Source organism: Anser anser (assembly GCF_964211835.1).
Source record: "Anser anser genome assembly, chromosome: 3".
Lineage (NCBI taxonomy): Eukaryota > Metazoa > Chordata > Aves > Anseriformes > Anatidae > Anser > Anser anser.
Window position 1 is genome coordinate 95,494,032 of NC_139722.1, and position 24,315 is coordinate 95,518,346.

Here is a 24,315-nt window from a genome sequence, read left to right on the forward strand (position 1 = left end):
GATAACCAAGAAACTGTTGCATTATGGTAAGTGTAAAGAAAACAGAACCAGAAGCTGTGCTTTATAGTAAGCAGGGGGATGCTGCAATATTTGAGCAAGTATCAGCCAGCAGCTGTGAATTAGTGAAAGAACTATTACTTTAAATTTTTTAAACTTTTAAAAAACAACAACCTTGGATCATGTCAATTTGGTGCCTACTCACTGGAAAGTCACCAAATCTCACTTGTTTTGCTTGGGCCTCACTCAAACATAACTGGCCTCAAGCTAGTAAGCAAGCCAGCAAATGTCCTGGCTTGTAAAGAAACCTGATCCAACTCTGTAAACTGAACCCAGCCTAAAAGCAGTGGTAAGGGGAACATATGGAAAATTAATGACAGATAATAGAATGGTGGGACAGCCTTAAACGAAAAAAAGATTGTTATTAAATTTATGCAACAATTCCAACTAATGATCTTTTGGCTGGAGGGTCTTTTGAGCTACGAAAGTTACAGAAAAGCTGAGTGTTGCTTTTGTCTTTGCCAGCCCCAAAGCTCCAGAAATGGCTGCTGCACTGCTCTTACCCCCTCTGCAGCCTGAAATTCCCCCCATTGCCTGTTCTTAATTGATACCTGTGGCAAAATTACTTTCTAAACTGGTTCAGCTGCAGCAGCACTTTGGGAAGTACAGCAGGTCTGGTCCCACCTGTTTAAATAAATGGGAGCCTCAGGAAGAAGAGTGGATTGGAATTTGCTTGGGCTCAAACTAGGTATGACAGCAAAAGCCAGCCTGAGAGCTGCAAGCCTAGCCAAGCACTAGCAGGAGGAGGTAAGGGCGGTATGGGTGTTTTCTTTTTTCCTCTGTGGACCTCCAAGCATTTTGGAAAGATAAGTTGCTCCTGGTATGGTGTCACAAGTAGGGAAACAGTCCTGTGGAGCTTGCAGTCACACACTCTGGGGGGAATGGGTTTCACAAGGAAAGAGAAAGAGGGAGGGGTCACTTTAAAAAAAGAGTGTGCATTGCTGGAATATTTATATCCTATGTTTAGCTGGCTGATGGCCAGGGGCACTCATCTAGCATAGACTTGGAACTCTGGTGCCATATAGTAGTTATTTTGTGCTAAGAGAAATGTGTTTTTTATTTTTTTTATTTTTTAAATTCTATTTATTTTTTTCTCCACACTTTCATTATTGCAGACCAGCTAAAATGCTAATTTGCCTGCCTGGAGTCTAAAATGCCTTCTCTCTCTTCTTTCCCCCTTTTCTTCTCACAATGGATGAGCATCAAGCTGCCTTTACTTGCTGAGTAGCTCAGGTGCGTCTTCATTCCTTAGCACCAGGCCTTTCTATCTTTAACAGACCGTGTGGTGCAGGGGTGCCCTGGGTGATTTTATGTGGTAAGCTGATCCCTCTCACCCTGAAGAGGGTTTCACGTACATCTAAGGAAGAACAGCAAGGGCTACACTGAGGTGAAATGACAGGTGGTGGTCTCCATCTCATTGCTGCTATGTAATGGTCTATGGCTGTTGGATTATGGTCTTTGTCTCCTGGTGAGTAAATTAGCAGGAAGAACAGAGCTTATGCTTTTTCAGTTGTAGCCCCTCTACATGAGGAAACTTGTTCTCATTATCCAGTCTTAAGTCCCTCTGCTCCCTTCGCTTGAGGTCTTTTTTTTTTTGATGTCCTCTTGAATGAGGACAGCGTGATGTAATCTTTGCAAACCCATTCCTATTTCCCAGGAATTTACCATAATATTAGCTCATTGTTTATAGTATTCCCCATTCCTTGCTCACACTTCCAGTATGGAGTGTGACACACCCTGTTATCTGTTAAAAAGTGAAGTGTCAGCTGAAATGGAGTGGCAGCAAAAAAGTGTCATATACACGGCTGTGACAGAAGAGCAGACCCTCACCCTGGTGAACAACATTATTACCAAATGGGTTTCTGGCTGCATCCATCCTGTTGCACCCATGAAAATATTAAGCTTGATGTTGATTCTCCCACTGGGAGGCCCTTCAGGGCTAAAATGTGTGACAACTCATCTGGTAGTTTGGATTTAAAAACAAATAAATATCTTGTACTATTCAGCATAACTTATTCTTCCTGAACCTGGTGGACTAAGCCACAAGGTTGGCACAGAGACTAGAATGCTGAGTCCACGGTGGTCCTTCCTAGAAGAGCCCTGGAAAGGAGCAGCCTCCCTCAGAACAGGTACTGAGGGGTCTCTGATGTCAGCCCTAACCTTTCTTGCCTCACTGCTCAACTGAAAGAACAAATGGATTTTCCAGCAAGTGTCTCCCCCCCCCCCCCCCCCCCCTTTTTTTTTCTCCAGGTGACTGTCTTCATCTTTATTGCATCTTATTAAAGAAATGTACTGGGATCAGGATCCCAACAAAAAGGTGTTTTTTTTTTTATTATTTTTTTGATGGCTTATGTTAAATAGATCATCAGATTAGATCATCGTAAGGTTTCATGTTAACCTTAAAAATTGATATCCATGAAATAAAACGGCAAAAGCTGAGTTTTATATGAAAAATATTTAGAACATAAACACATACGTATTTTTTTAATATATATATATATACATATAAATATGTGGTTTTATACATACAGAGTGGCAGCACTAATAGTAATAGTGCAGCAGCAGAAAACTTTAGCTGTGTTTAAGGGACAGTGGGGGAATGACTTAGCAGGGAGGTTTTTTTTCCTGAGAAATAACTTTTAAACTGCTTCACATGGCTCAGAGACTGGGAATCAGTATCAGTGGGGAAGGAAAGAAATAAGAAATGTTTAGAAATACCAATGTTTCCAAACATAAATATTTCCATTTCTGGTTTGATATATCTGTTTAAATCCTTTCAGGTTCCTGTGGAGGAATAAAACAGCCTAAAGGTAAAACTTGTGATGTAAAAGACTGTTTTCTGTGACCTTGGTGAACCTATGAACTGACCAAGAAAGGTGATGGCTCCAGAGGGCACAGTGCATGTTTTGCTTTTCTAATGTCTAGAAGATTCAATACATCTGAAATATAACAAAAAAATTCCTGCAGGGCAGTGGAGATGTCCTACTGACAAGAGGGAGCTGTATTCTTTTCTCATCACCTCATAAACAGTGGGGTTCTGACTAAGGATGTTAGGTAATGCGTGCCATATACAGAACTCAAAGGGGGTATTACTTTCATTGTATAACCCTTTAAGATCTGAGGCAGTATTGTTTAACAAAGCATATTGTTTTTCCCTCTTGCTTTTACGGAGCTTTGATGCTGATTTTAAAACTTGACAGCTGTGTTTTGACTTGTCTTGCATCTCCCATACAGAGGAGGGGGGGCAAATGTAGATGTTCAGGGCAGCAGGCAAAACAAACTGCATTTAAAAAAAAAAAAAAAGGCAAGATTCTCCATGGCGAATTATGGGGCAGGTCCATAAAGCTGCACTGCTAGCCAAACTCCTAATGGGAGTGTTCTTACTCCTTAATTGGGTGCTGGTCACTCATGCTAGGTGGGAGAGCTCTGTGCATCAGAAGGGGACTCGTTGCCAGCTAATACCACTGTAGAAAATACTCTAGAAAGGTGTTTGCTTGGGATTGTGATCCAGAAGACTTTAAGAGACCCACAGGATGCTTGACATTCCTTGTAGCACTCTTCATTGTGACAATACTCAGGTACAAGTATTTTGTATGAAAAAATAATTAGGATGGAAAAAAATAATGTGTTCCAGAACTTAAAAAAAAAAAAAAGTCAGTGTTATTCCTACTGCGGTCTACGAAATACGCTTCTTTTTTGTCATTACTTTCAAATCTCTAACATCACACTAAATTTAATTTGTACATAATATTAACCTCTTAAACTGTTTAAGTTCATCCCTTATGGCTTTTGAGAGATTAAAAGCTGTGGAACAAACATGAACTCTAAGTTTTTCAGATGGCCCATCCTTGAATAGTTATGAATACCATGTGGGTGTTCAATACCCGGAGCAAGACTAAAACTGAAGTTCTACTGATATCTGAGGAGAATCTCTTGAATAAACCAGCAGGACTGTACACTGGGAACTATGGGTTGGGGCCAAAATAGGAAAAGACAGGAAATCAAGGGATGTTCAAAACTCTAATAGAACAGAAGTAAGACAGAATCCTGTTCAGGGTCAAAATAATTTATTTTTTTTATATATATAAATTTTTCTTCCTCACTATCCTCTCTAATGACAAAAGACCCAACAATATTCATTCTTCTCAACTGCCACAGGACACCGTGCCACCAGGGGCTCTTCACAAGATTCTGCCACACAACTCACTAGTTTTTTTTCTTTTTCTTTCCCATTGGAAGAATGACATTTCCCTGGTGTTTAAGTCATAGTCCTCTCAGGAGAGGTCTCCTGAGTTTCTACAAGATTATATCTATGGGAAGATGCTCTTCACATAGTGTTTCTGCATGTTCTTGTTTCTAAGCTGTAGTGAATCTTATGAGCGCGGGACCTTTATAGCAACTTTGGTGTAGGAACACCACCTCCTCAGACCATACGCATGTCCGTTCTGTAAATACACTTCCCTCACTCTGATATGGGATGTCCTCACCTTTGTTTTTTGTCACCACCTTTTCAGAATTTGTTTGTCTTTGGCAGCTGAGGGATTGGGCACAATGAGCAACCCTTGTGCATACTTCAAATTCATTTTGAAGTTAAACTGATTAAACTGATCAGTTTAGCAGAAAAGTCAAATCAATATGCTTTTAAGCCAATATAGTACTGTCTGTGAATGGTTGGTATCATCTATGTCCTCTATAAATGGAAATTAGTATTTTATAGGTCTTACTCGGGCACAGAACCTGCATTTATTCTAATAGAGCAAAATATAAAACAGAATTGTCACTTCTTAACTAAGATGTTACAGAAATATCCCCTTTGCTTAGCCTGCAAATTTGGGCTGTCTTAGAGATAGAAGATCTAAAAGTTCTCTATTTTGCAATAATTTAGATCTAGATCCAAATTTCATCGCTTGCAGTGGTTGTCAGTTCTAAACCACTGTGTCTGGTAGAAACTTCTGGAATGTGGAGTATTGTATTTAAAAACAAAGCAAAAGAATCCTTGATAGCCACTCCATAATTTAGCTAAACAAAATCCCATACACACACCATCCTGGAAGGGGGGATGATAATGATGGGAGAAATGGTGGGGGAGAAAAAAAAAAAGTGAAACTGTGCATACAGTGACAGGAATAAATCATTTTGAGGTTTGGAACAAAGGTGTAAATATATATATATATTTTAAACTGCCTTTATCCTATAAAGCTCTTTAAAAGCTAGTAATATAATTCAGAGGGTTGGGTGCTTTAAATCCAAAGAAAACCATAATGAAAGACCAGGAAGCCACTTCTTCTTGGTTCCCCTTAAACTAAGGATCAAAGCAGAAAGGTATCTCATTTCCATATATAACTGAAGTATTTTATGAAGGAAATAAAAAAAACGATCTTAAGAAATGTTCCTGTTAGGCTGTCTTGTATCAGAAGAATGAGTAAGAAGACTTTCTCTTTGCTGGAGGATGTACCCACACGGTATTGTACAGTAAACTTCTTCATCTGTCTCTTGTAATTTTTGGTTTGCAAAGACCAAGAAAGAGTGAGACAGGTTTTTTATTGCCCTGGGATCTTTTTTTTTTCCTCTCATAAACCCTCCATATGCTTCTACATCCATGTCTTGTTTTCAATTTTAGTGAAGGTTTTATTTGGAGGCTCATAAAATTCTAATTTATTGCAGCTTCTTTTTATAAAATGGATTGGGGAGGAGGGAAGTATTGAGATAGCATGTGCAAGGCAGCCTCAAGGAATGCATTTGTGAATTTAAAGCATCGTTCAGTTTATCAACCCCTGCATCAGTTATTGGCATATACTTTTCCTCGTTCTTTAACCTATGATCATGTATTCTCATGGTATGTATAGAAAGTCTAAGTGACTTTACAAGCAAATTAATGTAAATATATTTTTGAGGGGGGTGGGGAGGTATGGAATTCAAGTGCTGGCTCTAAAAATCATAAATAGGTCATGCTGATAATGGGTATACTGAGAGATGGTGAAAAGAACCTGCCTTCCCAATGTGTCACATCTGACATTATTTGGTAATAACTTCTCATGCATTTTTGTGTATTACAGTCCTTGAATTCTATGTAAATTGGGAACATGAATCCTGATTTATTGAGCAGCTGCTGGTTTCACCAGCATAAGGTGCACATTTCTAGTACATGGAAAGCTATGGCCTTTCCTCTTGTAGGGCAGAAGTCAGAGCAGAAAGTTTTAAGACAGAAAATGGGCATACCAGTATCAACATCAAGAGAGGTCTGAAGAATATACAGGGGCCCAGTGAACTCCCAGACCTATGTGCTTCTTGCATGTACAGATTCTTGAATGCAGAGGGATGCCAAGGGACAGTCTAGCTAGGTGAGCCTGGTGGGGAAGAGAGCACTGAGCGTCCTTGAATGTACATGGGTTCATGTACTATTTGACGTGCATTTTCACATTTGCGCTTCATTTGGAAAGCAAAACTAGTCTAAAAACTCATATCCCTCTTTTTAAATAATCAACTATCCTTTTCAGACAGCAAACTGCCTGCATCCACAGCAGAGTGAGAGGAAATCAGGTGGAAGAGCCTCCCCTTGATACAGTGTGCTCCTATAGGAGCCAGTTCTTATCAGCCTGTCAGGGACTGCCTTCTGTCCGTGCATAATGTTTGCTGAATACCAGTAAGAAATGGTCTCCAGGACAGCAGTGACGGCAGGCTCTTTCCTTGGTTAGGAGCAGAGGCTTTGCCTCCAAGGGAGGAGGAATACCTCCAGGCTCACCTGCCTGCTCTGTTTTCAGAACTGGGCTGAGGACCAAACCATCAACAGACCTTGCTCTAGAGCAAGAATTCTACAGAAGAAAACAAAATGTATTTCCTAGTTACTGCCAGCCTAGTTATTTTTCTTTGCCTTTCTCCAATTGACCAGCTTAAGTCAACGCCTCATGCTTTAAATAGAGAAGCCAGGCACTAATGTGATACCGTGGTTCAAAGTTACGATGAAGTTTCAAGTAGCCACTGACTTCAGTAGAACAAGCACATCTCTTTCAGCAAGAAACTGCATCACTTTTATATAACCACATGACATGCTGAAATCACCTGTAAAAATAACTCAGAGTGAATTGTATGTTGCACCAGCACAACCTATGTAGAAGGCCTCATCAGGCAGGTAATTTAAAATGTTGTACAAACTGACAAATATACTTTTGCATATGTTTTATGTTGATAGACATTTAAACATGTATGTATACACACATGCATATGTTCTTGGAATATGTTCTTTGTGAACGACTTCCTACTCTGGTACTGGACTTGGTATTGTATATGTTAAGATATGTCAGTAAAACAGCACTTGTGTTGTTTAAAAGTTCAGAGGAGAGACCCTCCTGGGAAAAGTTCATAGGGGTGGGTCAACCTGAGCATTGAAAGAGAAACTCAAGTCCTGCAGCATGTTTGAAAGCTACTCTTGCAGGGGCTGTAAGGAAATACGAGAGCTCTGCTGGAGAGAAACTCTCGGGCAATGGATTTTATTTTTCCCTCTAAATAAAATACAGAATAGGGTTTTAACTGTCTTTTCCCCATAGCAGATACTTAACCCTGCTCACTAATGTGAGGGGGAAGAAAGAAAATTCCAAGCAAAATTCCTACTTGGTGTAAAGATATGAGTGAAATGAACTGCGCAACGTGCACCCTTTTCTTTCCTTCCTGTTTTGTTTGGTGTCTTCTAGCTCTGCTTTTCGGACAGCTGAATGGGGGCTGGGAAAGTGTTTACAATATTTTCACATGATTGAGATGGCAGAGTTCTTGCACTCCGTGAAAGGCCTTCTGTTTTCAGATGGCACTGAAAGTTTACCGTCTTTCCAGACAAAAGGAAGAGAGCCCGTTGCCAGCGGATGAGTAATGGGCATGGCCTCCGCACAATACCTCCTATCCAGCCCTAAATCTACATGGTGTTCTTAGGCTTCCCGGCTTCTCCAAAGCAACCTTTGTCTCTTCTCTGGGAGACCAAAACTGCTCGTTGGGCGAGTGGGGAAGCAGCCAAGAGGGGAAGGCTCGGTGACAACAGTTGCTCAGTGCTCACTGCCCAGTATCTGCCTTCTTACTATGCTACCATAATAGTTGGAAACCCATCAACAACTGGGCATCTTCTATACAAATATGTTGCAGACCATCTGTATGGTTTTCAGTTCCAGAAGATTCCAGTAACTCACTAAGTTTTAATACTTTTTTTTTTTCCTTGTTAATCTGATGGGCTGCCCTGAGATAAGTGATTAAAGCAAAAGCCTGCCATGATTACCTCGGAGCTAAAGCTGCACAGAAGTTGCCAATTTCTGTGTTTTTTTTTTTTTTTCCAAGCAACTTGAAGCAGGCATTTTCCACTGTTAATAATTTTTAGATTCTCTCAAATCTTTTTTTTTCTTTTTTTTTTTCTGGTCAGAAAAATGTTTGGTGAAATTGATTGTTAATGTATCCTTTCAAAATATCTGAACAGACAATTCTAAAGTTTTTTCCAGAGAATCTGTGCACTTGTTGGCGTTATAGAGACTAGTAGGTAATTGTTTTTCTTGTTTCTCTTAAAGTTTCCTAGAGCTTGGCTGACTGGAATTTATGTATATATGTAAATGTCTAATATGTGTGTCGTGTGTGTGACCGTCTCTCTGTCTACCTGTCTAAAAGAACTTGCATTTTGCTCTCATATAGCTTAAGCACACTGAGAAGGGCTTTCTAAAATTAACTAAGCAGTCATTAACTACACTAAATTTTGATTATTTGCTCAGCTAATAATTGTCAGTTAGCTTTTTTTTTTTTATGCTGATTTGATAGTGCACAGACACCGATTTATTGTAGTCAGGAAAACAGAAGCAAAGACATAAGAGATGCTGGATTTCTTAGGGGTTGGTTGTAGCTGGTAGCAGCAATTTACTGATTAACCTGCAGTAACCTGTAGTGCTGACAGTCCTGGGTATACAAGCAGTGCATTAAGGTTATTAGCCAAAGTATTTTCTAAATTACCTGAGTAGAGCTTTCAAGGTAACTAATTCTATTCTTCGGACTTTTTTTTTTTTTAAAAGAGTTAGCTGTTTAAAACAGCATTAAAATAACCTGGCTTCATTTCCTCAGCTGAAAGAGCAAGTCAGCTGAAACTTGGACTTTTTGCTGAAAGGGGGAAAAAAAAAGAGGTAGTTTTTCTTTTAAAGCGCATGACCATACACATTCCGCTTTGGTGCCTTTAAAGGCAACTTCCCTGTTTCAAATGCCCTCGAGCACAGAAATACCAACACCTCTTAATTGTTTAATATATTACAGCTTAAAACATTTACAGAAGTGCTCTCCAAGTATTTCACTGTTCCAGGTGCTTGGTCCCGCACCTCCTAAAATAATAGGCTATTTCCCCTTGCTTTTCATGTGCTTGGTGCCACAGCATGACACAGGCTGTGCAGCAAGGGAAGGGGAAGGGAAGGAAGCAAGTGGGACTGCCTGACATAGGGGCTTGCACTTGCGGCACACACAGACTTCTCTGTCTGGCGTCACATGGCTTGAGGAAGGGGAAAATAACATGGCTTGGACTTGGACTGTAAAATCTTTGACGAGAAAAATGTCACATTGTTAAGCATTTGAATGTCACCCTTCACAAAGTGCCCTATCAGTGTGTCCTCTGAGCAGCATCCCAAAATGAAGAACAATTCTAGTGCCAAGCAGTGCAGAACACACACCAGCACATGATGCAGGCATCTTGCAGCCATCTTGATGCCATGCTATGAGCTGCATTCAGTGTTGAATGGAGGTGGCGTGAAGCTGAGCTCACATGCAACCGTACTTCAGACGGGAAAATCGTTCTGAAAAACCCTAACACCTTTATTTGATTTAGTGGAGGCGAAGTGTGTTAAAACAATTGGCCTGGCCTGTGCTTAACTAATTTATTTTACAGTTTGTCTAGCCAAACCGAATGAACTCTTTTTCTCTGCTTGAGAATTCAGTCCCTTAATACAGAACGCTTAGGAACCCCCTGTGCTTCATTGAGGCTCTGCCATTCCATAGCAGGATCCAAGCTGCTCTGTCAAACTTAGTTGTCCCCCTGCTAAGGATCCCAGCTGACACCTGGGGGTTTCAAGCCCTTCACCTGATCAGCCTCTGTAAGGGAGCTGTGGCTAGGAGCTCCCAGTCGGGAGCTGGAAGCAGGGCGGCTGTGGCTGGCCCCAGGGAGCAGGCGGTGCAGAGTTAAACACTTTGGAGGGAGCCGAGGACTGAATGGTGCAGTGAGCGGGGTTTCAGTCCCGCACTTCCCAGCTAAATTGCCTGCCACCCCTTTGGCCCCAAGTCTCCCGTGTGACAGGGCAGTGATCTGGCTGCTGAGCCACTAGACTAATATTGTTCTTTTAATCTCACAAAAATGTGTATAAAAGAATTTGATTCACATGAGAAATTAAGTATAAGATCTGTCCTCATAAAGACATTATACCATGAATGCTCTCTTTCTGCTGGCTGCAAGAATAGGTGGCTCAGGGGTGAAAGGGTAGCATTTACATTTAAATACACCTATTGGAATCATACAAACAGAAGGCTAAAACTACTGCACCCTCTCTGAATGCTTTTAGGCTTTGCTGCTTTTTTTACACTGCAGCATCTTTTTTTTTTTTTTTTTTTTTTAATAATCAAAAATGGGAAACAAGACCCTTAAAATCCCATAAAATAAAACAAAGAAGGTCTTTGTGTCAGCAGGATAAATGGATGAGCCTTTTCAAACTAATTATTTTACTTTTCATGCTGCTCAAGAGCTGAAATCCAGGTATGAACAGCAGCCTTCTCTGCTGTTACACTAACTGGTAGTGCTAGCTGGGTGTGATGCTGTTTACATTTCCCAGAGAAAGTGAACAGCACTTTTTTTTTTTTTTTTTTTTTTTGTGCCTGCCAAACCCAGATTTACCCCCTGATAAAACAGAAAGCTCCTTAACACCTGGAGAAAACAGAAACTGAAACACTGTGGAAAGAGCACTAGTGCCAGGATGGCCTGGCAGCCCTGGTGAAAGCTCAGCAAAACTCTTGAAATGCACCCACTTAACCTGGGCCAGGGCTTTTTCCCTTTCCTCTCTGGTATATTCCTCCCCTCTGTTCAGTGACAGAGGTGTACGGACTAGAGCTGCAAAAATTCAGGGGTTACCATTTCTCTTTGGGACAGTTGGTTGCTGAATATATATACCTAAGCAGCGTATTTTCCTTGACATTTTCTCACATTTTTGATGGCTCTTTTATCACGCCTTTCCAGCCAAACTACGGCCAAAACCAAACAAGATGAATAAATGCCTTAAAATTACAATGTAGCTGGAAATCAGAAATCGGGAGCTGTGTTCTGACTGGTTTTGCACGCACTCCCACATTATCACATAACATATAGCTAATAATGCTAATCACTAAATACGTTCCAGATGCCTCTGAACAGTGAATAACTTAAAATCCAGATCTGGATGTGGCAGCTTCTTAACCTCTAGTTTACATTTTTTTCCTTTGGATATGTATGTAAAACTGCTCTTTTACTATATAACATTGTATTGTAATCTAAAGTATTTTTATAAATTTAGTTAAATGATAGCGCCTGTAGAATCTGTTCCAAATGGAGTGATTGATCAGATTTTCAAAGTGCATGTGAAGAAAAACTGAAGGATTCCTTATCTCTATGTTCAGTAGCCATTTATGGGTCTTTTTTTTAAAAGCATATCTAATTGTATTTTGTATTTTTGTACAGTGTGACCTTTGCAACACAGTGTGGCTGTATAAAGGGAAAGCATGTCCCTTAGTCTTCCTAGTGTGCCTTTCTAACTTTTATATTATTGCTGTTTTCATATTTTTGGACATAATTTAAATACACATCACTCATCCATTTTCCAAGCTGAGGAATGTTCTGTGACCTAAACTCTCCATGTAAAGAAGTTGTCTACATATCACATAGTCTCTGTTACACCCTTACACCAGCTTTCCTCCTTCTGCTATGCCCTTTCAGAGGTGAGGGGATCAGAGGTGTACATGGTATTCACCATGAATGTATAAAACGGCATTTGCAAATGAACAAAACTGCTTTGTTCTCTCTTCCCTTCCGTAGGACTCCTGACATCCTGTCTGCTTCTGACCACAGCTGAGCATTAACATGACATTTTCATGGAGTTTAAAGGTTCTTTGTAAGAAGTTATTTTTCTGACCCACGGACACGTAGGGCTGCATTACCTGAATTCAGAGTATTTTATGTCTTCTGTGGAGAACTTTAGACAACCTAAATTTCATACCTATGTGTTTTAATCCTACAGTGCAATGAAGGTGCCTCAGTACTCCTGAAGGAAAATTCCCTTCCAGCTAGCCAACAGTGAGTATTAAGCACCTCATCCCACCCTGAATTCAGGTAAAAATTATCTTCTGAGGAATAAAACACCAATTAAAGCCCACATTTAAAACATGGAGGGTATGGTAGATGTTCTGAGGTTCTGGTCCCTGGCCCTTGTTTCCTGTTTTCAATAACAGCATAACGTAAAAGGTCACGTTATTCCTGAGAGCAAGGACCAGAATCCTACAGCTATCTCCTGCCACTATCTGATAGGTAAGTTGTCTCTCTTGTTTCCTTGGGGGACACTTAAATGTTTCTGGGGAAATGTCGTGGGAACTTCCAGGTCAAAGAGGGAAGCCTGCAGTTGCTTTTCGGTTCTCATATTGTTAGGCTGTGTGGACAGACGATGGTCTGAGTTGTTGTTTGAGGTTAGAACCAGACACTTCCACACCAACGTAGGCAGTATTACTGGATATGGGCCAAGAAGTTTATGCTAAAATTTTAGTATCATTAAGTTATATCAAGCATAGCTCTACAACAATCAAATACTCATTTCCTAGCTTGAGGCTCTCATTTCACACTCTGAATGAATAAAATATAGCCCGACCAAACAGAGGCTGTGAGAGGAGTGCAAGCTCTACTTAGAGGTTAACAACCTGATTTCTCTCTCATGCCAGTTTTATGGTCACTTAGCCCCATTGACTTTGGTGGAATGAGTCCTGATTTACAACATTGCTTCAGAGCAGGTTTAAAGCTGTGCTACACAATAGCAATGCTGGTGCCAGTTCTTCGGGAGCAAAGCCTATTTGCATTGTGCATGCCACAGTACTATCAGGTCTGAGACCCTAAACAAAATGTTTATTCTTTTTTGATCTCTGGAGAACAGAGGTGCAAGAAATTATTTAGGGCTCTCATTTGTTACCTTACTTTTATGGTTTAATATCAGTTATGGTTTGTTTGTTTGTTTTTCAATAATCTGTCCTTTATCAAGGTAATCCCGTGCTTTCAAATCTAATATGTAGATTAGAGGTTTACAGAGTGTTGGTGTGTATTTTTGGTGGGAACACCCTCAACTTGAAATGCCATCTGATGTAAAAAGCAAGCAAACAAACAAACAAAAACCAACAACGAAACAGATTGTATTAGTTATTTAAGAAACTACTTGGAAATTAGTTTACCGCATGTCACCTCTTCCAAGTGTGATTTTAAGTCCACACACAGTAGGCTGCCATTTCTTCAGTTCCTGGTGTCTGATGTGATGTACCAGCACTGGAGGCCTTTGTGCTGCTTCCTACCTCACACTGGCATCCTATCTGCAGAGCAGATGGGGGAAACCATCTGAGCGAATACACCTGATCAAGAGATGAGGATCCATGTTCTTAGCTTGACTCATGTTGACACAAAACACTTTTATTGTGGGAAAGCTAAGCAAGCCAAACATGATGGACTTGCAGTCCACTTCACTGCTTGGTAGATACAGCCACACCTGCTGGAGACCCTCTTCAGGAACATCAGCCCATCTGCACTGAAGGTATGGAAAATCTGGGGGTGCGTGAACTTGTGCTTTTGGTGTCTCTCTGATGTAGCTCTTAAATTGCCAGAGCTTATCTTTCACAGTTCTTAGGATCTGGTCTGTCATTGGGCAGCTGTAGAAGGATCGTATCTGCTTTGTGAGCCAGCCCTTATCTTCTTCCCCAGTACAACGTACTTGGAGAAGAGGTCAACTAGCCCACTGCCTTCTCTTTCCCCATAACATGATTGGATGTCAGGCAAAAGCATCAGAAGCCCATTGCAGAGTTGAGAACAATTTGTTTCCTGAGAGATGTCATTGTTTCTCAGTTCCCAGCAGCAGATACTTTAAATTAATGATCCTTCTAGAACATGTAGGCCAGCTGATTGAAGACTCACGTTCACGTTGTGACCATTTGATATTGTGTTATGAGTGTTTCTAGTAGGGATAATGTGTTTTGCAACATCATATTAAGGATAATAATAAATAAAAACATACCCCCGTTACCTCCCAAAAAGAAAACTCCACCATCATTACTTATCTGATGGCTCCTGAAGGCTTCAAAGCCTTCATAGATGTCAGGGTTAATGCAAGACAGATTGCTAAAGGAACCAGGTGGCTGTGGTGCCACCTTTTTATTGCTCTTTCTCTTTTCCCCCAAAATTCTGACTTTAAAATGTTTCTTATGAGCTTGGCTGTTGGGAGAGAGCTTCATAGTTGTGGTCTGTTAGCTCAACATTTGCTGTGCTGCCCGAATGTGAAAGCAAGCATGGAGGGTAGGTTCTCCATGACTTCTGTGGGATCTGGAGCAGATCCATGAGGAGTGCTACTGTTTTCAGCACTTCTTTTTCTCTGCCTAAGAGCAGGCACACTGAGATATGAATGTTGTTGCAGCTGCCATATACTACATGTAAGCCACATGTTGATCATTATTGCTTTAAATGAGAAGGTCTTTGTTTAAAATGCTTGTTTTCTTCCATCTAGAACCTTCTGTTGTTTTTTTTCTTTTTTTTTCTTTTCTATTCTACAATACTTAAGAGTTTGCATTTTTAATGTTGTTAAAAGTATACCTGGAATTTACACATCACAGTTTGTATTTATAAAAAAGACTATCCATATATATATTTTTTCATTGTGCAGACAGCTTTATAGTAACAGAGAACTAGCTCCTAATTAGCTGAAACAAATTGGCTATTCATTCTTCAGTCATTTGTATTATTTTATGTTGTTGTTTAGTAATTCTAGGTCTGCTTCAGTCCCCTCCCAAATAAGAGAGAGTGTTTTTATTTAAAATATAATGAACCGTGTTGCATTTAGGAGAGCTGCAGGGCCAAAAGATGTTAATCCTGTCACCCTACTGAATACCATGCCACGATGCCAATGTTTGGACTCAGTATTGATTGCTGGCTTTGGTAAGACTGGAAAGGAAAGGAAGACCTGGACACACTGACTACATATAAACTATGAAATAAAATTGATCAGAGATTTTTCCTTGAAGCCAACTGGCATGGAAGAGCTTGCATTCACACAGCTAAACTTTTCTGACCCTCCAAATCACAGTGGCCACATCCAAAATACCTATTGGAGATGGTCCCTGACATAGGTTAATACCCAAACTGTGCTTTGGCATTGCCTGGAAGAGCACAAGCAACCTTGAGCCAAAACTATGCCAGGGACCAATTTAGTAGTATGGATGGTTTCGGACCCGTGCCTCATTGGTCCTGTTTAGTTTATTTAGTGTCAGAGTGAAACCTCGGTTCTACTGCCAGGAGCCAACAGAAAACCCCTATTGGCCTCGGTGACCAGAAGCCACTGAGAAGTATAATTATTAGTTTGCTTACCTCCCTCATATTTGGATTCTTTTTTTCCTCTCATTCTGTCTATTACCAAATGAGTATTGAAATAAACATTTTTTTAAATATCATAGATTAATGAAATTGGATTGTTGCCTGTTCAAATCTTGTTAGTTTTGAATGACCCACAGGGTTATCAAACAGGCTTAGGTTCTGGTAAAGCCAGCTTCAGCTCTCTTCTCTGATGGAAGAGCTCCTGCTGCTTCAAGCAAGTAACTTAGATCGTATATGACTATGCACCCCATTTGGATAAAGAGTTAAAAGCTGCAAGGTGTTGAGATACAAACATGCCAGGTGCTTAAGGTCACATAAGCACTTGAAACCGATGTGAGCATAAAACTTTGACTTCTGTGGCACTTTTTTTTTTTTTAATGTATCTGGGAAGGGAATTTGTTTTAAATCCTGAAAAATGGACTTGAATGTGTTCACCCCTGTCTCAAGATGCTTTCAGAGTTGAAGGAAGCACTGGGGGTGGGTTTGGATAAGCCTGAAGTATTCTACAGGGATGGCTGTGCTAATTTGGAGAGAGGCTGCTCTGTTTCCAGAGCTAACTCTCTGCACCTGGTACCCCAGTTAACCCATGTAAAACTATCCTTCACAGTACTATGCTATACTTCTGCCTGCAGCAATATAAATAAGAATCAGGCAATTCATGCTATAATCTTTTTCTCTATTCTAAAGATAAATGGCACTGGAGAGCAAGTTGATTTAAAAAGCTCATCATACAAAATGATTATATTAAGCCATGCTGTATTACTGAGATTACAGAAAATGACCTGCATGTATTGAATTAAACCATGATTTTCCAATGATCTCAGCGGCAGCAGAATTGGGACATTTTAATCATTGCATTATCAGTTTGTGAGGTAGGTAACTACTATACCAAATTGCTGCTCAAAATGAAAAACAGTATTGTTTTATCCAGAAGGTTTCTGGTTTCCAGCACTAGCCTTTACTTTTCTTAGAGCTCAGACATATGATTGAATTACTAAAGCTGACAAGTACTGATTTCAACGACATTTAAGCTAACGCATTTTTTTGCCTTGGGTTTGCTACAGGCTAAGAGTGTGCTGTTAATTAATGCGGTCATTTGATGTGCAGCACCTTGCCGAACCATGAGAACTTGATTGTGGGCTTTTGCCCAACTTCCTTTTAAGTTAAAAAGCCTCTTTGTTTCTTAATTGACTTATTCATGGATCAGCCTCATAAAGGAGGCTATAGAGGCCAACATGCACATAGTCATACCTGGCCTGGGCTGTGTGAATCTTTTTTAAGGAAAACATTATGAAGAAAAGGATAAAACAGTTGCCCAGAATGATTTACATAGAAATTGATTATTTTTTTTTTCTTCTTCTGAGCTGGACTTTGAAAAGCAGGAAGCACTTCAGCAAAGCAGAGGAGGAACATGGAGGAACATTTGATCTATCATCCTTTGGCTCCCTTTCCCTGCCATGTTGCACCGTATGTCCGAAGCACTCTCTCCCATGGTTGCTTGCACATGTCAGTGACTCTGCTCAGACCGAGTGAGACAATTACAGTTAAGGCTTGCAAGGCCATAATGTGTTTATTTGTGCAGTCTGATCTTGAGAGGAGCCGAGGAGGACTTGCATCTCCCTCCCACTGATAGCGGTGGTGTTGAAAGTGCTCAGTGCATTCCAGGGCAAAGCCTTGGAGGCTGCGGGTGAGAGAGCTGCAAACGCTGCTTTGGAAGTACATGCAGATTCCTTTGGTCTTCACTGGGGGCGAGCTGGGCCTACATTTAAAAACAACAACAACAAAGCCAACAATAGTTGTAGTGGCTCAGCTAACAACAAAAGGACTTCAGCCCAAGCACCTTCCAGCGTGGGTGTGCTCTGGAATTAGACAGAGGCCTGAAGCTTGACCCAGAGGCGGGTATCTCCCTGGTCTTTCCATGGGCAGGAGGGTGCTGGCTCTGCCCAGCCCTCAGAGTCCTGTGGTGTGTGAGGACGGAGCCCAGCAGCCCACGCTGGTGTTCCCTCCTCCCAGTGGAGGCTGCCACCGCAGGCTGGACACTTCTTCACACTGTACAGGGAGTGAATTCTGCTAGGCAGGCAGCACCCTGGCTTAAACTCATGCTCTTTCTGACCTCTCTAGCTATTTTAAAGCTGGATCCTTTTAGCTTATATTCTCTCTCTGAGAAATATATATATATATATATTTTTTCCTCTCTACTTCCACAACTGAACCCACTTTGCCAAACTCCCTACTCCACCATCTATCCACCCCATATGTTTATATTTTCCTGCTGCTGAGGCACGTTGTGCTGACCTGCCTGGACAGAGCTCCTTTATCACAGAGATAAACATGATGTCCCCCTCACATAGAGTTTCTATCATGTGTGACCTTTCATCTTGAACTGCCATGAGGTTTTTTTTTTTTTTTTTTTTTTTTTAATGCTTCACTGTGCTGCTTGCAGCGGCCAGGAAAGAAAATCTTTTGTTTCTAGATAGAATGCTGCTAAAGGACATGATACGGTCTTGTTTTTAATCCAGCTAATTAAAATCTGCATGTGCAGTGTAACTGAGAATGCAGCCTTCGCCCACCACTTTCCCACAGGCAGGGAATAAAGGCCTTTAGTGCAGCAGCAGCTAGCCACCCTTGGATAACAGAGAACAGAGCCCACAATTCATCCCAGCTTTCCTTATCATATCCGTGGAGGGCTTTCCCCTCCCTCCCCCTTTCTCCCCATGGAATCACTTACTGTAGCTATGCGCCTCTATACATCACTTCAGAATGTAATCAAGTTAAAAATATGCTAGGTCTCATTTGTCTGTGCACCAGAGGTCTCTGAATATAATTCATTTCCAGTAAGAAAAAGAAGAGAAAGAAGAAAGAAAAAGAGGGAAAAAAAGAAGAAAAAGAAAGAAAAAGTGTCTATTTCTAGTCACATGTCAAACCTATTTATGTTAAAACTGTTTTGCCAAGAACTAACTGAATAACACCGTTTAGCAGTTCACACTTTCATACGTTCATTATGTGGGGTTTTTAGGATTTGCTGGATGGCTGCGGTTATTACTAAGGCTGGCTTTGTATGTGTATGGGGGAGAGGGTGCCATGGAATGTTTTTTGTGAAGCATTTCCCTGGTTAGTTTTTCACTTGTTGCTTTTTGTTGGGTAGCTGAAGTGGGGGAGGGAAGAGGAGGAGGAGGAGGGCAGCCGTGTGGGAAGAAGCAGTATGGGCAGAATGGGAAGCACTAAAACTGAGCCTCCACCTGTTTTCTCTTTCTCCGAGTCATGTTTTATTTGATGATGAGGTCACAGGGAGCACAAAAATGTGCCAGGAGACTCAAAACTTGGAAGGAGATTGTACAACATTAGCAGAAAATACATTTGGGTGACTGTAAAGAAGCCCTCCCTCCCCCACGTAGCTTCCCCTGTAAAGCACAAACAGGCTTTCAGTGGGCATCCCCTGGTAACCCTCACAAAGAGCTGCTCCAACAGCTGTGTGTGCAGCTAAACACCATCCTCGGGCTGCTCTGGCGAGTGCTGATCTCCATGTGTCAGCTTCCCTAACTCAGTCAGTGTGGCATGCATGCAACTAAAATGTTAAAGGAAAGGAGTTTGGAAACATTGTGAGTCCGGAATAAATACACAACATCTCTGGAAATGAGTTATGGTCTTATTTTATTTGCCAATAATGAATTATTCATACAATTGCTGTACTCAGGGAATGATTAAAGAGATATGAAAACATTGTGTTTTGAAATCTAATAAAGCTTACTAGGTGACACCCATCCAAGTAAAGCAAATAACTTCACATTTTTATTTTAACACCTGAGTATTTTAAAAACAGAGAACAGAATGATTAAAAAGTACTGGGAAGTACAGGGCAGTACTGGGCTGCCTATGTGCTAAAAGACAGTATGTCCATCAAATACAATAGTGCTTTTCATCATAACTTCGTTATCTTCTGCTGACCTCTGTAGAAATGAATAAAGAGATCTGTACATGTTCCCAAGTTTAATGCCTATGGATGGCTAACATAGAATAAGAAACTGCTATTAATATATTTATATAACAGCGGTATATTACATTTATATGGCATATCATGAAAATATGGTAAACAATACTGTATGTTCTCTGGAATAAATATTTAAACAGTAAAGCAGTGAGAGGCAAGAAGACATTTATCTGCTTTTTCCCAATTATATACATATATATATTGAGAAATATATTTGATAATTGAGAAATATGTTCAGTAATTATTCAATGGTTACATCTGTATTGATGCAGTAAAAAGGTTGCTAATATTGTCATATTTTTATAAAATTAGTGTTTGCTTATTGTTTAAGCAATATAAGATTTATGAAATGTGTGTTTACGTGTGCTAATCCTAATAAATATGGCTTTTTTATTGTTACTTAGCAACCTTCCATAAGCATTTAAAATTAATTTGTATTTTGGGGGAACATGTAATTTTTATGTGCAGATGTGATGTTAAATAATTTCCTGTAATTCCATGTAATTAATAACATAAATCAGGGTGATTATTATTTTTATCGCTAATAACAGTTGTAAAGTCCTTCATATGCAGAGGGCACATAACAAGATGTGAAAACAAACCACATTGCTATGTTAGTCACACATGACAAGCAGCATGGCATAAATTCCCTCTCAAAGTTAGTGAAGGGTGCTGAACATCAGGCCACACTAAAGGTCAGGCTTAATAATGGGACGTAAGTCTCAGATCCCCACAGTGAACATTTAATATATTGGAAATCGGGAGCCCTTTACTAAGTCCCTAAACCTCTTTATGCACTCAAAACTGCATTCCAAAAAGTTAGCTTATGATAGGACCCAAAACTCAAGAGGCTTACATGCCAAAGATGAAAGTTATTTAAAATGTTCAGCTATGGCTGCAACAAGATCCCTTCAAAATGACCATTCTTCTTTCCTATACTAACCTCGTATCAAAGCAATTTCTTAACTCAGCGCCAAAAGGAGCGAAGAGAATAACTGTGATTAACTTTCTTTTGACACTGCACCCTCACAATCCAATGCTCGGATTTCATTGCAACCCTTCCAAACAAAAGCTGTCTAGTCTAATTGTGCAAGAATGTTTTATAAGGCTATGAAATGAAGGGTCAATTAATTATGCCCTTTCTACCAATGATGAAGACCATGGCAATAATGCTTCATCCAGACTGATGATTCATGGGGACAGTTTGCAGCTGCTCAACTGCAAACAGAAACATGAGTCACCCACTGACTTGCATAAAAACCGAAAAAATATTACGATCAGAAATTACTTTCCTTACCCTCAGAGCAGAGGAACACAGAGGCAGCTCTTTTCCTGAAAGATAACTAGATAGGTTTATTACTGGTGGTGAATGGCACACATGCAGAATGATGGTGTAGCCACATGGCTCTGGAAATGGAAGACTAAATCTGAACAAAAATGTTGCATAGAATCATAAGATATCCTGAGTTGGAAGGTCCCCACAAGGATAATGGAGACCATCTCCTGGCTCCACATAGGACCACCCAAAAATCAAACCCTGTGTCTGAGAGCTTTGTCCAAGCAGTTCTTGAACTCTGTCAGGCTCGGTGCTGTGACCACTTTCCTGAGGAGCCTGTCCCAGTGCCCGACTCCCCTCTGGCTGCAGAACCTTTCCCTAACCCCCAGCCTGACCCTCCCCTGTCCCAGCTCCATGCCGTCCCCTCGGGTCCTGTCGCTGTCCCCAGAGAGCAGAGCTCAGCGCCTGCCCCTCCGCTCCCCTCGTGAGGGAGCTGCAGGCCGCCATGAGGCCTCCCCTCGGCCTGCTCTGCTCGGGGCTGAGCAAACCAAGGGACCTCAGCCACTCCTCATACATCTTTCCCTCTAGGCCCTTCACCATCTTTATAGCCCTTTGGACACTCTCTGACAGTTTTATGTCGTTCTTATATTGTGGCACCCAGCACCTTAGCCAGGTTTTACCTGCTGCTGCTAATATTATGTTAATAAAAACTGAGTTGGAGACTTGGGATTTAATTAGCTTACTGCTAGCATAATAACAACAACAATAACGCTAATAAGTAGTTATTAGTAATGGGAACACAGAGACAGCTTTCATTAGTTATAGGTAATTAGTTATCAGCAATGGGAAGAGGGTGGTAGCAGCAGGAGCCCGGGGCTGGCTGCCCTGCAGACACCTAGCAAACGAAGTGCGATGGGAGCACCACCACAGCTCCCTTCAGCAGGCTGAGCATGAGATGTAAGCCACAGAAACACAAAATGGGTAACTGCTTATTTATGGCCTTCATTTACTCATTTATCCTTGGTCTGTCAGTGAGGCCCCAATTTCTCTCTAGGATGGGTTTAAGTCTAGAAGGAGCCAGGAATTCCAGCATGGTCCCTCCTCCACCTGCACCTTCAGTCCTTGGTAGACCAATGGGTGGGTTTCCATAAGGCACCAAAAAAAACCATATGTACAAGGTACACATAAAACCTACAAGTTCTTTACTATGTGTTAAAGCCATTCTGCGCCAGCAAAAGATGAGATGAAATAAAAAAGCGTGAATTCAACACAGCACACGTATGCACTTTCTGAATGAAGTCAACTAAAAGGTCACCCATGTGATAAGCAGTACAGCAAAGCACACACTAAAAGTCATTTTCAGCTCTGCTTCCAGTCAGCTTCTTGTTTTGAGACAACATCATTTCAACCTAATTTCTTGCACCTGCAAGCTAGTTAACTGGATTAGTCCAACAGTTAAAATGGGCCTTGTCAGTCCTATTCTCTTTCTGGGGATGCTGATCCCTGCTCCTGCTGTCTGTGTGATGGCTCTCGGCTGCTACATGTTTTGTTTGTGAATTGTGATAACATTCCTGTTCTTGTTTTCTTGGCTTTGCTTCCAGAAATGATTCCTTTGACAAACCTTGTAATATTTTTTTTTTCTCCATCATCTGCCATTGTTTCATCTGTGAAATAATACCTGTCACATCTTGAAGCTCAGTAGCTGTCCTGTATTTAAATCTGCAAAAACTTTTGAGAGCTGGGTAGCCTTCTCTCATCTACCTCCCCCACTTTTTTGAGCTTTCCCTTTCATATGGTAGTACTTTCTATCACTTGTGAGGTGCAAATTGGTTTTTCTTTGGTTGTTTTAAAATGTTCTTCAGCCCGTTTAAAATTAACCCTGCTGTAGAGAATCTAAGCCTCTTACTCCTCAGTGCTGTGTCTCTTTCTGAGGCCTTTTCTCTGCCTTAAGCACCTTCTTTTAATTTCTAGCCCTAGTACTTTTCTCATTTCCTATCCCAAATACTTAACTTCTTACAGGATTGTTAACTTCTAACTTTTTCCTTCTTGTATTTCAAATCACTTGAAACTTTCTGATTTCACATATCACAGCTTTTGTTGCAGACATATTTTTTCAGACTCAGCTTCTCACACCATGCATTTTCAAAGGGTTTCTCATTTCAATGATTTCTATCCCAACAAGTGGAGCTGCTGCCTCTTCTGTTTGAACCCAGTGAGTAAGCTAACAAGTTAAGGGCCTTTTGTGTCATGTGCTGTTCTTGGATTTTGTTTCTTTCTTCTCAGATCATAATTGGTTTCCATAGTGATAATGAAAAGTATGAGCCATACAGGTTAAACCGAGGTTCTGGAGGGACTATAGTCTTAAAAGCGGTGAATTTAGGAAACAAATGTAAACTTTATTAGTGTGATGAAACTTAATACATTCCTGTACTTTAAGAAATGATAAGTGCTAATTAATCATGCTTTGAACTTAGTATATGAGTCAAAAAGTCAACTCTGACCTGCGCTTAATTAGTAGCATTTTGCCAGCTGATTAAAATACTCTTAAAAAAAAAAAAAAAGGAAAAATGAAAATTGCTCTTGCCTTGGTGCAGATCATAATGTAAACGTAAACAATTGTAAAACCTTTCCTTCCATTTCTAAGTAGTTACTCCTGGAATGAATCCTTCTGAATTCCCTGGGAGGAAGGGAGCAAGTCACCTGGCCTGTGGGCTGGCAGAATTGCTACTTTGATTCTTACCATAGGGCTGCCTTGCCTGCTATCCTGCCTTGCCTCTGTCAGGTTCATTATAAAAATAAATTATCCTTTGTCACCATGTTGTTGGTAGATTTAAATAATTCTTAGCAGATTAGTGAGATGCAGGTTTTCCTTGCAGAAAGCCTGCTGATTAGACTCTGTGGCATAGTGAACATCCAGCTGTTTTATTATTTTGTTTTAATGACCATTTCAAAGTGATGCCCTGAATAACCCGCAGAGGCTTTTCTAAATGAAGGTACAGCACTTGCTCCAGTCTTCTGCAAGTCATTGCTTTCTCATGTTCTAAATTTTTTTTCACGACCTGTATGAGTTGTAGAACTGCTAAATTTTTGCTTCATATATTAGAAATTTGCAGTCTTACATAGCTCTCTTTATTTAAAAACAAAACACAATGACAAAACACTGGAAACAAACCAAAAAAGAAAACAGGTTTGAGATCAGTCATCCCCTGATGTTCTGAACAAAGGAGACCGATGCAGGAAAATAATCTAGCTCTCCAGTGAAATGCCTCAGCATCTCTAATTGCTTTCTTTAGGCCTTTCTGACTGTTGTGTGAGCCTTTTACTTCTGATGCGCTCACTGATTTTTTTTCACTAGCTCTCAGCTTC

The 24,315-nt window shown here is 40.6% G+C and overlaps 1 protein-coding gene across 3 annotated transcripts in view; it reads left to right on the forward strand.

Annotated features, from left to right (window-relative positions):
- LOC310896496 (uncharacterized protein) overlaps positions 1-24,315 on the forward strand; it is a 236,864-nt gene that overhangs the window by 117,828 nt on the left and 94,721 nt on the right. For all 3 annotated transcript variants that reach the window (XR_014581550.1, XM_083828840.1, XM_083828841.1), the window contains exon 2: positions 12,315-12,370. Coding sequence is in view for 2 of the 3 variants with exons in the window: in XM_083828840.1 (XP_083684966.1) it covers positions 12,315-12,370 (56 nt within the window). In the remaining variant the exon portion in view is untranslated. The remainder of the gene's footprint in view (positions 1-12,314; positions 12,371-24,315) is intronic.